This window comes from Apodemus sylvaticus, chromosome 11, assembly GCF_947179515.1.
Source record: "Apodemus sylvaticus chromosome 11, mApoSyl1.1, whole genome shotgun sequence".
Classification (NCBI taxonomy): Eukaryota; Metazoa; Chordata; class Mammalia; order Rodentia; family Muridae; genus Apodemus; species Apodemus sylvaticus.
In genome coordinates, this window is record NC_067482.1 from 73,634,624 (window position 1) to 73,649,605 (window position 14,982).

At 47.3% G+C, this 14,982-nt stretch overlaps 1 protein-coding gene across 1 annotated transcript in view; it reads left to right on the plus strand.

Annotated features, from left to right (window-relative positions):
* Window positions 1-2,671, plus strand: part of Stk32b (serine/threonine kinase 32B) — a 252,605-nt gene extending 249,934 nt beyond the window's left edge. Inside the window, exon 12 of the mRNA XM_052199394.1 lies at window positions 822-2,671. Coding sequence (XP_052055354.1) covers window positions 822-960 — 139 coding nt within the window. The 3' untranslated portion in view covers window positions 961-2,671. The remainder of the gene's footprint in view (window positions 1-821) is intronic.
* The last annotated feature ends 12,311 nt before the right edge of the window (window positions 2,672-14,982 follow it).

Below are 14,982 nucleotides of genomic sequence, written 5' to 3' on the forward strand. Positions count from 1 at the left end.
ATGATCATTTCCAGACCTACACCAGTGACTTCTCTTATATCTGTCTGATTCCATTGCCTCCTACACACCATAAACCTCACTTTGACTAAGGAAACTTAGTCTCAGAGACTCTAAACAGCTTAACCAAGATGACCTGGGAGGTGAGAGCCTGGGTTTCCATTGGGTTCTCTGCTGCCCCCTTGAATGTCTCTGTTCTTCCTCTGGCTGACAAGAGGCAGCTGTGGTGCAGTGAGTGACCCTGAACTTGGAGGTCACAGAAGGAGGGACATGGGCATCCTCCAACCTGCAGCAGATGGCCATCTGCTAAGAAATGCAGCATTTGGACTCTAAGACCCTCAGCATGGCTTGTCGTGAAACATTCCATCCTTCTGTGTGTTTGATGATGCAGATATTTGTTTGTGAGATTATCTCCTCTGCATCATAATCTCTATGAGGACTGGGGTCGCTTTGCCTTCCAGCATAGCTGCTGCCCCCAGGCATGGCCACTTCTCTGTCCATTGGTATAAACAGATTGAATGATGCATAAGTTCACCAACCAACTCTCCAGGCTGAGAACCTGAGTAAATTATGGCTAAGATGCTTTATAAATATCACAGGGATTGGCAAGGTTGGAAATATCATTTCCATTTTATAGTTAGAGAAACTGAGGCTCTGTGCATTAAGTCACTCACCTGGTCTACCCAAGCTGAGCACTGGGGACTCCCAGAGAGTCATGCATTCCTGGGGAGGGGAGGTTCCTGCTGTCTATACAGAATCTCTCTCCAGTATGTAGCTGCATCCAGCCTACCACCACTAACCAAGTCTATATGTGCTTGTTACAGACTCAGGAGGCAGCAGGGACATGATGGCCAGCTCTCAGACCTGGGCGGTCGAGTAGGAAGCCAGACCTCAAGCAAGCTGCAGGACGGTCGAAACAACAACATCCTGACCCATTCATGCCCCCGAGGCTGCAGCAGCTAAGCTCACCTTTCCAGATGGCACTGTCTGCCCTGACACCCGGAACCCCTCCTCTGTCCCCTGATGGGCCCCATCTTACCCCTAAAACATCAGATGCAGAAGGAGCTCTGTACTCAGGGCTCTGGTCCCTGTTTCCAGCTGATTCTCTGTGTGACCTTGAGCAAATCACACTTTTTCTGTGCCTCCGTTTTCTGCATCTGTGGAAGGGGTTAAACCGCTCTCGGTCCCATCTTCAGTCATAAATTTCTGAGAATCCGGTTGGACTGCAGATATGTAAACTCCTGGGCATTGATCAAGTGTTTATACATGTAAAATATCTCAATATTTGAAGTGTCCTCCCTAGACCCCCAAACAATTTAAACCATGAGGACTTTGCAATTTGGCCCATCTAACTTGTTTGATTCAACATACATAGCTGACATGTTTGCCTCTCTTACAGGACCTCCAGGTCCCAAAGCAGTCAGGAAGGGTCATCCATAGACTCCCTGGCCTTCTGGAATGGTGCAGCATAAAGACCAAGCCCAGGAGTTTCTGCTGCAGATGTGTTTTTCACTGACTCATGGAGGGCTGCCCTCACCTCTGGATCTCAGCAGTCACCAGCTCTCACCATATCCCCACATCCCCATGCTTGATGGCACTCAGGTGTCTCTGATCATCCTCCCTCCCACAGAGTGTCATGGGATCCCAGAGAAGACTCATGCTGCAGCAGAACCTCAGTCCCCACCAGGAAGAATATAAAACAGTCCAATCAGCCTGTCACGCAAAGGTTCCGTGGTTGAGTAGTCAGAGCTTCCTGTTGATACCTTAGGAAGCCTCGGTGCTTAGAGTCTGTTGTAAACAAGGGCAGAATCACCCAAGAAGCCAAGGATCTTATACCCTGGCCAGGGACCACCTGACCCTTGAGCTGAGGATGCTGAAGTTATCAAAGAAAGCAGTTGGCAGCTGCAACCAAGACTGAAAGATGTCTGCAAGTCATGTGATTGCTCAAAGGTCGCTTTTCTCATTTTCAAACAGGAAGGAGAAGGGTAGCCTTGTTATGGGGCTTGATAAGATCCCACATGTCACACAGTGACGACTGACAGCCAGCAGCCATTGGCCATCACTCTCATCGTCCTCCTCCTCCTCCCCCTCCTCCTCCTCCTCCTCCCACGCCTCCTCCTGCTCATCATTTATTACCACCACCACCATCATGATCACCATCTTCCTCTATTGGAAGAACTCTCCTGTTTTGGCAACACAGCGAGTCTTGTTTTCTGTGGACCAAGGATGCTCCAAGTTTACAGTTTGTTTTCTTACCTGGAGCCTCTGAGGTCTGGACATCCCTGCTGAGATCCAATGTTTTCACTTTGGCATCTGTTTCCATTTTCCACTTTTCTCACTAGGATTCATGTCTGTCGGTGTCATCTCTTAGATCTCATGAGAGACAGCTTAATGGACGGTAAGGTTTTACACTTTTCAAATAACTGCATTGTACCCCCTCCTTAGCTGAGTCCCCCACCATGCCTATCCCCTGCCCACTCTACTGTGTCAGGCCCCGTGCCCTTCCTGCCCTCCAGAACATGCCAGATGCTCTTCTCTACACTGTGACCTGGAAGCATTAAATTTCTCCTTGGGATGAGCTTGTGAATGAGATGTGGTGGTGAAGAGGGGGGCAGCAGGTTGGGGAACCCTGATTATTTGGTTCTGTGTAAGTCCATGTTCCTTGTTCAGAATAAACAAGCACTCAGATGTTCCTTGCAAACTGGTTTTAATTCAGGGATGGGTGGGATAGGTCTTCTTCTTATACACAAGGGGCTCCACATTAATCAGAAGCAGAAATGAGTGGAAAGATGAGTTAATCACTTTTCTGTCACTACAGTAAAACACCTGAGACTCAACCGAACCTCCTGAGTGGGCCACTCGGAGACGGAAATCAATGCAAAATGCATGAGGAATGAAAAAAAAACAGCTTTCTAGGGCCGCTCTGCATATGAAGAGTGATCAACCGTGAGTCTCATGCTGCACGGGCTTTTATACCCTCTTCAGGGCTGTCGCCATTAAACACAATGTGATTGGCAGAGCAGTGTTACATATAAATTGGTTGTTAGGTGACGGGGTTGCTGGCCAAAGGTCAGTCAAGTCAGTCCTTCAGAATGCGTCCCCACCCCTAGGTTGGTCTCTCCCTCCCCCTTGTGGTCTGAGGAATGCAACCCAGCCCCTGACCCTTTTAAAGTTCTTGGGTTAACTCTTTCAATAACTAACTTAGAAAGAAATAAGGTTTCTTTTGGCTTCTTTCTTTAAGGCCCATGAGGAGTGTGTGGTGGACTGACTTGCACTGGGAGCCAGGGACTGTGTCCCACAAGAGCATGCCCCCAATAAGCTAAAGTTCTCCTTCAAGACTCACCTCTCAAATGCCTAACGCCTTCTAAATATCACCATTCTAGGACCAAGCTTTTAGAACACAAACTTTTGGGAGACATAAGATTCAAGCTATAGCAGGTAGGGCCAACAATGCACTGAATTTCCCCACAAATGAAATTGAAACCTTCTATCCAAAGGTCTCCCCACTTGACTATAATTTATATTACAACTATGTGTTTGTAAAGAGAGAATCTAACCTCCAGGGTCGAAAGGCAGAAAACAGTGCACCTAGGAACATGCTTTCTAATATCCTCAAGTTGCTACCTGGGCCTTGTACTCAGGACCACAGGAGCCAATGTCTTCACTGCCCATGCGCTTCTTGTTTTCCCTCAATACCTTCTAGTCTTCCTCTCCACTGGAATAAATTTCAGCTTCCATCTGTGCAGGTTACCACATCAGTTTTTAAAGGTTAGAACCGCCTCTTCCAAGTCTCCTGGGACCCGTGGCAACACTAATCCATGGCAGGCATAGCTCCTCTGTGTAGGCCTCCATGAAATGTAGCTTTCACAGAACTTGTTTGGTAAGGGGCAAGCAGCAACCTTTTAATGACTGAGATAGAGGAACACAACCCCAACTGGTTACATCTATTTGCTTTGGGCACCACCCAGCCCACTCCCCGCTTCCCCTGCATTTCCCAGGACTTCCTTTCTTCAATGTTATTGAGGATTGACCCTCTGCAGAGCTACCTCTCCATGAGGCCCAAGTTCCAAATGAGTTTTTCACTCTCTCTCATCCGACGCCCATTCCCAGAGTGAATGACTTCAACCCAGCTATGGCAGTAGAACAATCAGATTAAACACATTATCCTTTTTTCAGGGTGAGACCTGCCTGAGGAGACACAGAAACATCTACTCACCCCAGACAGGACACTGATAACACACTGAAAGAAGGATCCTCCCAAAGTCCAATTTGGTGAACCAATGAGGGCATTGGCGTTTCTTACAGGGGTAGGGGATACAAAGGTAGCTAGCTGTGCCATGCAAAAACCGAACACAGTATGCATGATAACTCATGAACTCTGCAGTCTTGGAGTACTCTGAACAATTGGAAGCTGCTCAATAGATGGGAGAATCTCTTCTCTTTAGCAGGTTTTACTGTTTAACCCCAGGAAAGAAAGGGGCTCTTGAATCTCACAAGTTTCAGGGACTTTCTAAGACTTGTATGTTGCTTACTTCCTGGCACTTAAGGAGTCTCCCTCAGGAATACAATGCTTCAGTTCTGAGGAAACTACTACACAGCACCTTCTTATCCAGAGGGTTTCAATTTCAACAACTAGATACTAAAAATATTTTTATTGCATCTGTGCTGAATACTACAACCTTTCTTTCAGTCAGACCAATATAGTCTAAGAGCTATTTATACAATATGTATCCTGGGCCAGGAATTGTACTAGTAGGAAAATGTTCTACAGTTTGCCTCGACATGAACAGAGCTATGTGAAGACCAGTGTTAATGTCTATAAAAAGCTGTAGCACCATGGTGTTTTGGCATCTGAAGGTCCTAGAACCAATACCTTGGAAACAGTCCCTTCAGATCCTGGGATGACTCTAAATGCCCAAACAGGAGTCTGTGTTTAGATTCACCACAGTATTTGAGATGCAGGCCCTAAGACAAGCAGTGGCCTTGTCAGGTCTTTCCTGTCTTCTCTGAGGAAGTTCAGGACCCTGTCAGTCAATTAAACCCATGCACCTTGTGGTATGGTGCCATGGACTCGTCCCCATTGCCTAAAAACATTCTATTGTTTTTTTCTAGAATCCTGAGAAATAAAAGGACTCTCCTATTAGACTGTAGAGATTAAGGAGTAGGGAAAGAAGCCCCAGATAGCCCAATGCTGGCTACAGGATTTTATCTCTTATCTTGTTGATATCATGTCCCTAGGCCGTCAGTGGCTTTCATAGGTTACCTACAAGTTTCTTTCAGGACACAGCCTTTCCTTCTTTTCTCTTCATGGGGTTGGTTTGGGAACCATTAGGCCCCTTCCTGGTATCTCCTCAGCATATTACAAGCAATCCCACATAGGTATTCTTGGTGTAGGTTAAGGAAAGGACAGTGAATAGATTGGCTAGAGGCCAATCTAAGAGGATCAAGGCCATCTCCACACTCCCACCCTTCTGGTCTGTGTACCTGAGGCTATTCAAGGAGATCTCTGGCCTGGCCAGGTGGGAGGGTTCAATCGAAGGGGACAGGGCATTAGCAGAAAGGAGGAATTGCTGCCCAGCAGCTGCTGTTGCTCCAAGAAGCTGCACTGGTTGTGCTGAGGCAAGCTGGGGTGAGCTGACAGGGGTAGAGGGTGGCTAGCCAGCGAGGTGGGTACAGGGGAGCTTCTGGTAGTGGAAAGCTTCAGGAGCAGTATTGCAGCTCTTGTGACGATGCTCTCAGATGACAGAGTAATTCTCACACACCCTTAGTACTTCTGGATAGGATCTTATATACAGTTTTGGCATGGGTTGAGGTCTAACAGTAGATGCTTTCTATTGACTTCATCTGAGATGTTAGGGATACCTCATCTACATTTGAAGGAGATGCCTCATTGTGACTGATGACCTCAATTCTCTCTTTATGGTGTGTGTGTGTGGGGGGGGGTCCTGTAGCTACTACTTGACAAGAGTCAGGTTCTGGGAGCAGGCTAAGCGCCTACTGTTCCTTCAGGGTCCCTGAGGCTTCAAGCCTTAGTTCAACCTTACCAAGTTTCCTCTCATGGTCCACCACCCCTACCCACACCTCCAGGCCAGACCACTGCAATGTTCCTGCCATCCTGAGGCTGTTTGTCACTGTAAGGGGACTCATTCCTCATGCCAATAAAAGTGTTGCTTCTGGGAATGTTTGTGCTACTAAGAACTGCATCCAAAGGCTTCCCACTGCCATCAGGTATAGAATAACAGTGGGTGGTAGGGATACACAGAGGCCTGCCTGCTGCCACACCACTCCCTACTTGAGGGGAAAGATGTCTGCAGACCTGCCTGCCACCATGCCACACAGGCAGGCTGTAGAAACCTAGAGGCCTGCTTGCAGCTACATCACACAATGCAGAGAGTGGAAGTCGCCCAGAGACCCTGCAGTCAATATGGCCTACCTGCAGTGGGAGCTACTACAATGTACAAGTATGTGGTGGACAGATTGGAGAGAAAGAGAAGAGGAACAGTTTGAGCATTATGAAGAGAGACGGAACTGGAGACAGAAAGGTGGAGAGAAATAGCCTGTTGAGTGGCCAGTTTTACCACCTGAGGCCATGGTGAAGCCCCAACCAGCCCTCTAAGGGCCTTGTCTGGGTCTGTGTCTATGCAGTGGCAAGGGTCAGTTGTCAGTGTATATGACTTATCTTCACCAAAGAACATGGGGGCTTCCCTGGTCTGGGCAGCTACTGGGGACCACATGAATATCCAGGGATTAGGCAGAACTGGCCCCACCCCTCACTGAAAACAGTGGCACTGGGGAGAGCTGGCCCCATATCTTACTGGTAACAGTACTTAGACGTGACCTTACACTTCACCTGACAGCACAGCTGAGCTGACCCTGGTGGTTGGGGCACAGGTAAGCTGCCCTGAGGATGAGAATTGGCAGGGAATGGGGGAAGGTGCTGGCCCTGCCACTGATTTGCTGTGAGGTGGTGCAGGCCTGGAGGTGATGCCCTCCTTCCTTGTCCCTCACTACCTGCAGCAGTTGGCAGTGCTGGCTCAGCCCCTCACCAGCTGAAGCACTTGGAGAGTGGGCTCTGTTCCCTGACTAGGCAGCAGAGTAGAGCTTGTCACAGAGACCTCACCCTTCAGGTATTTCCCTGAGTGTAAGCTAACAAGACATTGCCCACCCAAGTGACCCCATCGGAGCCTATGAATAGTTCAGCATTGCCTCAAAGCCCTTGGGGGCAGATGTGGAAATTATATTAGTTTGTCATTGCAAGATTAAGACATTGGAGATGCAGGGAAGTTAAAGGACTTTCCTGGGGATACAGTCCATCCTGAAGGGAAGCCAGGGGAGGGGTCAAGGCAGTAATCTCGAGCAGAGGGCATGGAGCAGTACTGCTGTGAGGTCACTGTGAGGACTTTGCTCAGATTACTTTCTTACACAACCCAGAGGCAGCAGCCCAGGGGTGGCACTGCCCACAGTGGACTGGGCCCTCCCACACCAGTCATTAATCAAAAAAGTGCCCCGCAGAACCTGCCCACCGGCCATTCTGGTGGACGCATTTTCTAAGTTGAGGTACTCCACCCAGATGATTCCAGCATGTATCAAGTTGACAAATCACCAAGCAGAGTTCTTTTTTTTTTATTCGATATAATTTATTTACATTTCAAATGATTTCCCCTTTTCTAGCCCCCCACTCCCCGAAAGTCCCGTAAGCCCCCTTCTCTTCCCCTGTCCTCCCACCCACCCCTTCCCACTTCCCTGTTCTGGTTTTGCTGAATACTGTTTCACTGAGTCTTTCCAGAACCAGGGGCCACTCCTCCTTTCTTCTTGTACCTCATTTGATGTGTGGATTATGTTTTGGGTATTCCAGTTTTCTAGGTTAATAACCACTTATTAGTGAGTGCATACCATGATTCACCTTTTGAGTCTGGGTTACCTCACTTAGTATGATGTTCTCTAGCTCCATCCATTTGCCTAAGAATTTCATGAATTCATTGTTTCTAATGGCTGAATAGTACTCCACTGTGTATATATACCACATTTTTTGCATCCACTCTTCTGTTGAGGGATACCTGGGTTCTTTCCAGCATCTGGCAATTATAAATAGGGCTGCTATGAACATAGCAGAGCATGTATCCTTATTACATGGTGGGGAATCCTCTGGGTATATGCCCAGGAGTGGTATAGCAGGATCTTCTGGAAGTGAGGTGCCCAGTTTTCAGAGGAACTGCCAGACTGATTTCCAGAGTGGTTGTACCAATCTGCAACCCCACCAGCAGTGGAGGAGTGTTCCTCTTTCTCCACACCCTCTCCAACACCTGCTGTCTCCTGAATTTTTAATCTTAGCCATTCTTACTGGTGTAAGATGAAATCTCAGGGTTGTTTTGATTTGCATTTCCCTAATGACTAATGAAGTTGAGCATTTTTTAAGATGCTTCTCTGCCATCCGAAGTTCTTCAGGTGAGAATTCTTTGTTTAACTCTGTACCCCATTTTTAATAGGGTTGTTCGGTTTTCTGGAGTCTAACTTCTTGAGTTCTTTAAATATATTGGATATTAGCCCTCTATCTGATGCAGGATTGGTGAAGATCTTTTCCCAATTTGTTGGTTGCCGATTTGTCCTCTTGATGGTGTCCTTTGCCTTACAGAAACTTTGTAATTTTATGAGGTCCCATTTGTCAATTCTTGCTCTTAGAGCATACGCTATTGGTGTTCTGTTCAGAAACTTTCTCCCTGTACCGATGTCCTCAAGGGTCTTCCCCAGTTTCTTTTCTATTAGCTTCAGAGTGTCTGGCTTTATGTGGAGGTCCTTGATCCATTTGGATTTGAGCTTAGTACAAGGAGACAAGGATGGATCAATTCGCATTCTTCTGCATGCTGACCTCCAGTTGAACCAGCGCCATTTGTTGAAAAGGCTATCTTTTTTCCATTGGATGTTTTCAGCCTCTTTGTCGAGGATCAAGTGGCCATAGATGTGTGGGTTCATTTCTGGATCTTCAATCCTGTTCCATTGATCCTCCTGCCTGTCACTGTACCAATATCATGCAGTTTTTAACACTATTGCTCTGTAGTATTGCTTGAGGTCAGGGATACTGATTCCCCCAGATTTTCTTTTGTTGCTGAGAATAGTTTTAGCTATCCTGGGTTTTTTGTTGTTCCAGATGAATTTGATAATTGCTCTTTCTAACTCTGTAAAGAATTGAGTTGGGATTTTGATGGGTATTGCATTGAATCTGTATATTGCTTTTGGCAAAATGGCCATTTTAACTATATTGATTCTACCGATTCATGAGCATAGGAGGTTTTCCCATTTTTTGAGGTCTTCTTCCATTTCCTTCTTCAGAGTCTTGAAGTTCTTGTCATAAAGATCTTTCACATGTTTGGTAAGAGTCACCCCAAGATACTTTATATACTGTTTGTGGCTATTGTGAAGGGGGTCATTTCCCTAATTTCTTTCTCAGCCTGCTTATCCTTTGAGTATAGGAAGGCCACTGATTTGCTTGAGTTGATTTTATAACCTGCCACTTTGCTGAAGTTGTTTATCAGCTGTAGGAGCTCTCTAGTGGAGTTTTTTTGGTCACTTAGGTAGACTATCATGTCGGCAGACAGAGTTCTAACCCAGGCTTTTTGATAATCTGTGCATCCCCAGGAAAGCCCATTAATTTCCCTCAAATGTCTTAATCAACTTGCTTTAGGACACAATTGCTGGGCACTGATATCTTCCACCTGGAAAAGTGTTCCCTTAATAATATTTTTTTCTCCACTCCTTTCACCTTCCCTAAGCTTCAGTGGCTTGTCCCACCCAGCCCATACCAAACATCACTGACCACTCACCTGTAGTAGTGGCCATAGGTCCCATCTCCTCCTGATACCTCACATGGATGCTGGCTTCTTCTCCCTCCGAGGCATGGCAAAAAAATTCCTCCTCTCCTTCCATTTGTCTGCCTTTTCACCCTGTACCTTCCATCCAACAATAAGCCCCTGGCTTTCTTTACTGACAGATCAAGAACCAATTGGGGAACAGGACCTTAGCAACAGACATACCCCCTGAATGTAGATATGCTGAGTATTTTTGAAATTGGGTACCATTGTGAGGTATATAGAGGAAGAAAACTTAGTCTCACCATGTTTAGGGGTACAGCCTCTGGGGGTGGGGATCAGGATTAGATACAGTCATTGCAATGGGTCCTAGGATTGAGTATTGACAGCTTTTCAAGAAGAGAATGGGAGCAATGGAGGGATAGCTCAGCAGTTAAGAGCACTGGCTACTCTTACAAAAGACCTGGGTTTGATTCTAAGCACATACATGGTGGCTTACAACCACTTGTAACTTCAGTTCCAGACCTAAGACCTCCAGAACCAGGAACCAAAGTAAATCTCTACCCTTTACAACTTGCTCACTGTGTTATATGGAGCAGCATAAAAGACAGTGACAGTCATGGGATGCTCCAGCATTCCACTTCTCAAACAGTGGCTGCCATCTTCATCTACAGAGCCATACGTGTCAACACAGAATGGAAGATGGACAGCCAGCTCTGGGATTGCCGTTGGAGCCTTGCCAGTTCTACAAACAAAAGACCAAGCACCCCAAAACAAGCCCACAGACTCAAGTAGACTCCTCCTTTCATCTTCCCGAGACGGGGTCACAATGAGGAGCAATGCTTTGGATCTCCCTCTGCTTGTGAATGTTTTCTTTTATCACTTTCCTTTTTATCTTCCCCAAGGAAACAGAGCCTAACAACAGTGAGAAGCTGAGGATGACAAGCCTACAGGATGAAAGGCCCCTTTTCTCACATTTCCAGCTCTGCTGATGACTCCTGACTGAAAGCAGCTGAAAGGAGAATTGGGGTGGGGGGGTACTGGGAGGCAAAACAGAGACCTCACCCTTCAGGTATTGCCCTGAGTGTGAGCTATTGTCCACCCAAGTGACCCCATCCGAGTCTATGAATAGCTCAGCATTACCTCACCTCAAAGCCCTTGGGGACATATGTGGAAATTAAATTAGTTTGTCATTGCAAGATTAAGATATTTGAGATACAGGGAAGTTAAAGGGCTTTCCTGGGGATACACAGATAATAATAAAAAATACCTGGGTTAGAACCCCAAGCTGCTTGGTTGTTTGTCAACTTGATGCATGCTGGAGTCATCTGGGTGGAGTACCTCAACTTAGAAAATGCCTAACCCAGAATGGCCGGTGGGCAGGTTCTGCAGGGCACTTTTTTTGCTTAATGACTGGTGTGGGAGGGCCCAGTCCTCTGTGGGGAGTGCTACCCCTAGGCTGCTGGCTCTGGGTTGTGTAAGAAAGTAATCGGAGCAAAGTCCTAGCAGTGACCTCACAGCAGTACTGCTCCATGCCCTCTGCTCGAGATTGCTGCCTTGACCCCTCCCCTGGCTTCCCTTCAGGATGGACTGTAACCTATAGGTCAAATATGCTCTTACTCCCCAAATTGCTTCTGGTCCATTCTTTATTAGACACAGAAACCATAAATAAATATGTTTCTAAGTTTTGTGAGTTCTCTTCTATCACATTATGAATACCTTATGAGTATAAATTCATCCAGTCTCTCCTTGTTTTCCCGGACAGGTCTTGGAGGGTGTGGTGGTTTGAACCATAATTCAAAAGTAATTCTTTCTTCTACAAGTGGCTTTAGGTCATGGAGTTATAGCAGAGCAACAAGTAACTAATGCAGATGCTAACTGAGATAATGAAAGGGGAAGGCATTTAAGCCTGAGCCCAGAGAAAGAAAATCGTCATCGACATGACTGTGGAGATGGTACTGACAGTGGAGGATGCTGGGATGCACACGGATGCTGGGATGCAGACGGCTGCTGGGATGCAGACCGCTGCTGGGATCCAGAGGGCTGCTGGGATGCAGACCGCTGCTGGGATGCAGGCCGCTGCTGGGATGCAGACTGCTGCTGGGGCTTCTGCTACTGCTGTGGTCACTGCTTGGAGGAATCACTCTTGAAGGGTTTGGTGGGGTCACTGCTGTTGGGGGGCACTGTTGTTGGATGTACTGTGGTGGGGGTACTGTTGTTACTGTTTTTGCAGTCCTTGTAACTGGTGCAGTGCTGTCACTCTGGCTGTCACTGTGATGTGTTTTCTGCCTCTGTGTCTGTAGTCTTCAACATGCTCAGTGGCTGTTCCTGTGTCCACTGCTCTACTGCTGCCACCACCACTGTTGCTGTCCCCAAAATGTCACTACTTCATGTTGCTGTCACTGCTGTTTGTGTAGGTGATGCCACTCATTAATTAACTGCCCTCATTAATGAGTTGGCTGTCATGCTCCCATCCAGGCTCATTTTTGAGTTAGAGACTCACAAACCAAACTGCACTGAAAGTTGCCATGACTTCTGTCTGTGCAAGTAGAAATGCTCTCCCCACTTCCAGAACTCCCACAGAGGCTGGAGCATTCCCATCTGCCTCCCAGGCAGACATTTCTGAGCATGGTCACTAGCTTCCTCTGCCTCCTCCCCACATGGGCAAGGAACATCAGCCAACCTTTCTGAGACCAGTATACCTAACGCCAGCCACACAAGTCCCCATAATGCAGGGACAGCCTGCTGTGACCATCCACTTCAGAGGCATGCACCAACCAATGCCACCTTGAGAGATACTCTCTCCTCAACCTGTACATACTCTGTCCTAATAACTTGCAACTGGAGGAATGAAGAAAGAGCTATCATTTCTGTCTGCAAGACTCTTCACATTGTACAGTAGGCCAACGCTCATGGATAGTCAATACGGACTATGAACTGTAGTCCCCTGTGGATTGGAAGCTCCTTTGGGGCTGAGAACAAACACTTAGCTTTTTAATTTAGTGGTTTGTAATGATTTGTGGTGTGTGTAATTGGTTGTAATGATCATGTGCAAGTACAGCGTGGTCACTCAGCCTGTGTACCCAGTGTGTGGTGCAGAAGGCAGCTAGGCACTCCGCGTGCTTCCACAGATACTCTTTGTGCTGGATCCTCGCACAGCTCCCTCCTTGTTACCAGGCGGCCACTGGGTAGGGAGTGCAGAGCTCTGCATGTGTCAGCCCTGAGCAGCCTTTCTGTCCCTAGGCATCTGGCCACAGGCAGCAGTAGCAGCAGGCAGACAGGAGCAGCAGCAAGTGGAGCCCCCTAGTGTCCTAGTGTCGTGGTTCTCCCGCAGGGCACAGGTAGTGAAACTCTGATGAACATGACAGATCTGTCTAGGACTGGTTTTGAAATCCCTTGGCACTTGTTCATGGCCAGTATTAAAGCATCTGGGTCCATTGACCCTGAAGACTTGGCAGCTTTCTAAAGTTCTCCCAGCCTCCTCTGACTCCTCACAGCCTCAGTCCAGTGCCCTGCCTCATCTTCTCCCTACCTTCACTGTGACGGTTAGCATTGTGTTTAGAGTCTAGACGTACTATGCTTAAGAGATCTAAAAGCAAAAATAAACAAATAAATAAATAAATAAATAAATAAATAAATAAATATGTAAGCCACTCACTTGTGCAGGCTGTACCGTCAGCCCACTTCCCTTTCTCCCCAGACAGTTCTGAAATTGACTGATCTTGTAAAAAAAAAATGTGTTCTAGCAAGATAGCAGGTCGTAAAACTAACAGCTATTTCTGCTTTTGTCATCAAACTTGCTTGATCTGCTCAGAAAGATGACTAGAACAACTGAAAGACATATATGTTAAAATAAGACCCTGCCTATATGTGGGCAGAATACATGCAATCTGGTGGGCTTTGCCTTTATAAGCCCTGGCATGATACTGCTAGGGGTTGCATCTCGGGCAAGCTCTCGGCTACAGTACTGATTCCACAGTGGATGCTGGTGCCTAAATAAAAAGACTCGTCTTATTATTCATGGTCACGGTGAGTCTCTGAGCAGCAGCAGACCCATAACATCGCCACCCCTCTCATTTCCTATTCTGTCACACTTTCAGACTGTACAGTGGCCTTGTGCTGCTGTGGCTGTTTCATGATGGGAGGTAGCTGCCTCCACCCTGCTGCTGCTGCTGCTGCTGCTGCTGATGATGATGATGATGATGATGATGCTGATGCTGATGATGATGCTGGCCCCTGGTCTTCGGGCCCACCTCTTTTTGCAGCTGTCAGTGTAGCATCTGCTTCCTTACCTGTGTAGCTTTGCTAATTGGCTAGCTTCACTTGCTTCTTTCCAAGACTGTGTGGATCCAATGGCTACCCTCTCTGTGGCTCCATCCACTGGCTGCTGTCCCGGACCACACAGGAAGCCAGCAGCTCTATCCCTTCTGTGGCTCTGCATGCCATCCCATCATAGATCCGCTGTCTCTGCTGCCACTGCGTCTTCATGTGGCCGCCTCAATTAGTTCTACTGAAAATGGACAATACAGGGCCACACAAAAGAAGTCCTTTGTCCCAGCACACTCTGAAGTCAGGAAAACAGAATCTTCACGAAATACACCAGAGAGACTTCATCCTGCAGCTGATGGGTACCATAGCAAACATTAGTCAGAGCTGGGGAGTCCTACAGAGGAGGGAGAAGGAGGGGTTGGAGGAACCAGAGGGCTCAGGGACACACCACTAGGACACAGTCCAACAGATCAATTGACTGGAACACATGGTGGCTCACAGAGCTCGAGGAGCCTGCAGGGGTCTGACCTAGGTCCTCTGCATATATGCTATGGCTGAGTAGTTTGGTGTTTTTGTGGGAATCCTAACAGTGGGATGGAGGGCTGTCTCTGACTCTTTTGCCTATGTGTGGGACTCCTCCTCCTACTGGGATGCATTGTCCAGCCTTGATGTGATGGTATGTGCCTGGTATTATCTTGCTTGTTATGTGGTGCTAGGTTGATATCCCTAGGAGGCCTGCTCCTTTATGAGGGGACGTAGATGGTGTGGGAGGATCTGGGGAGAGGGAAGGTAGGAGGGGGAAAGAGAAGGTGGGATGGGGAGAAGGTCGGGGAGGGAAGGGAGGTGAAATGCGATATAAAGTGAAGAAAATAAGTAAAAAAGAAAAATTTGATTGTGCCTAGTAGAGCGGCTC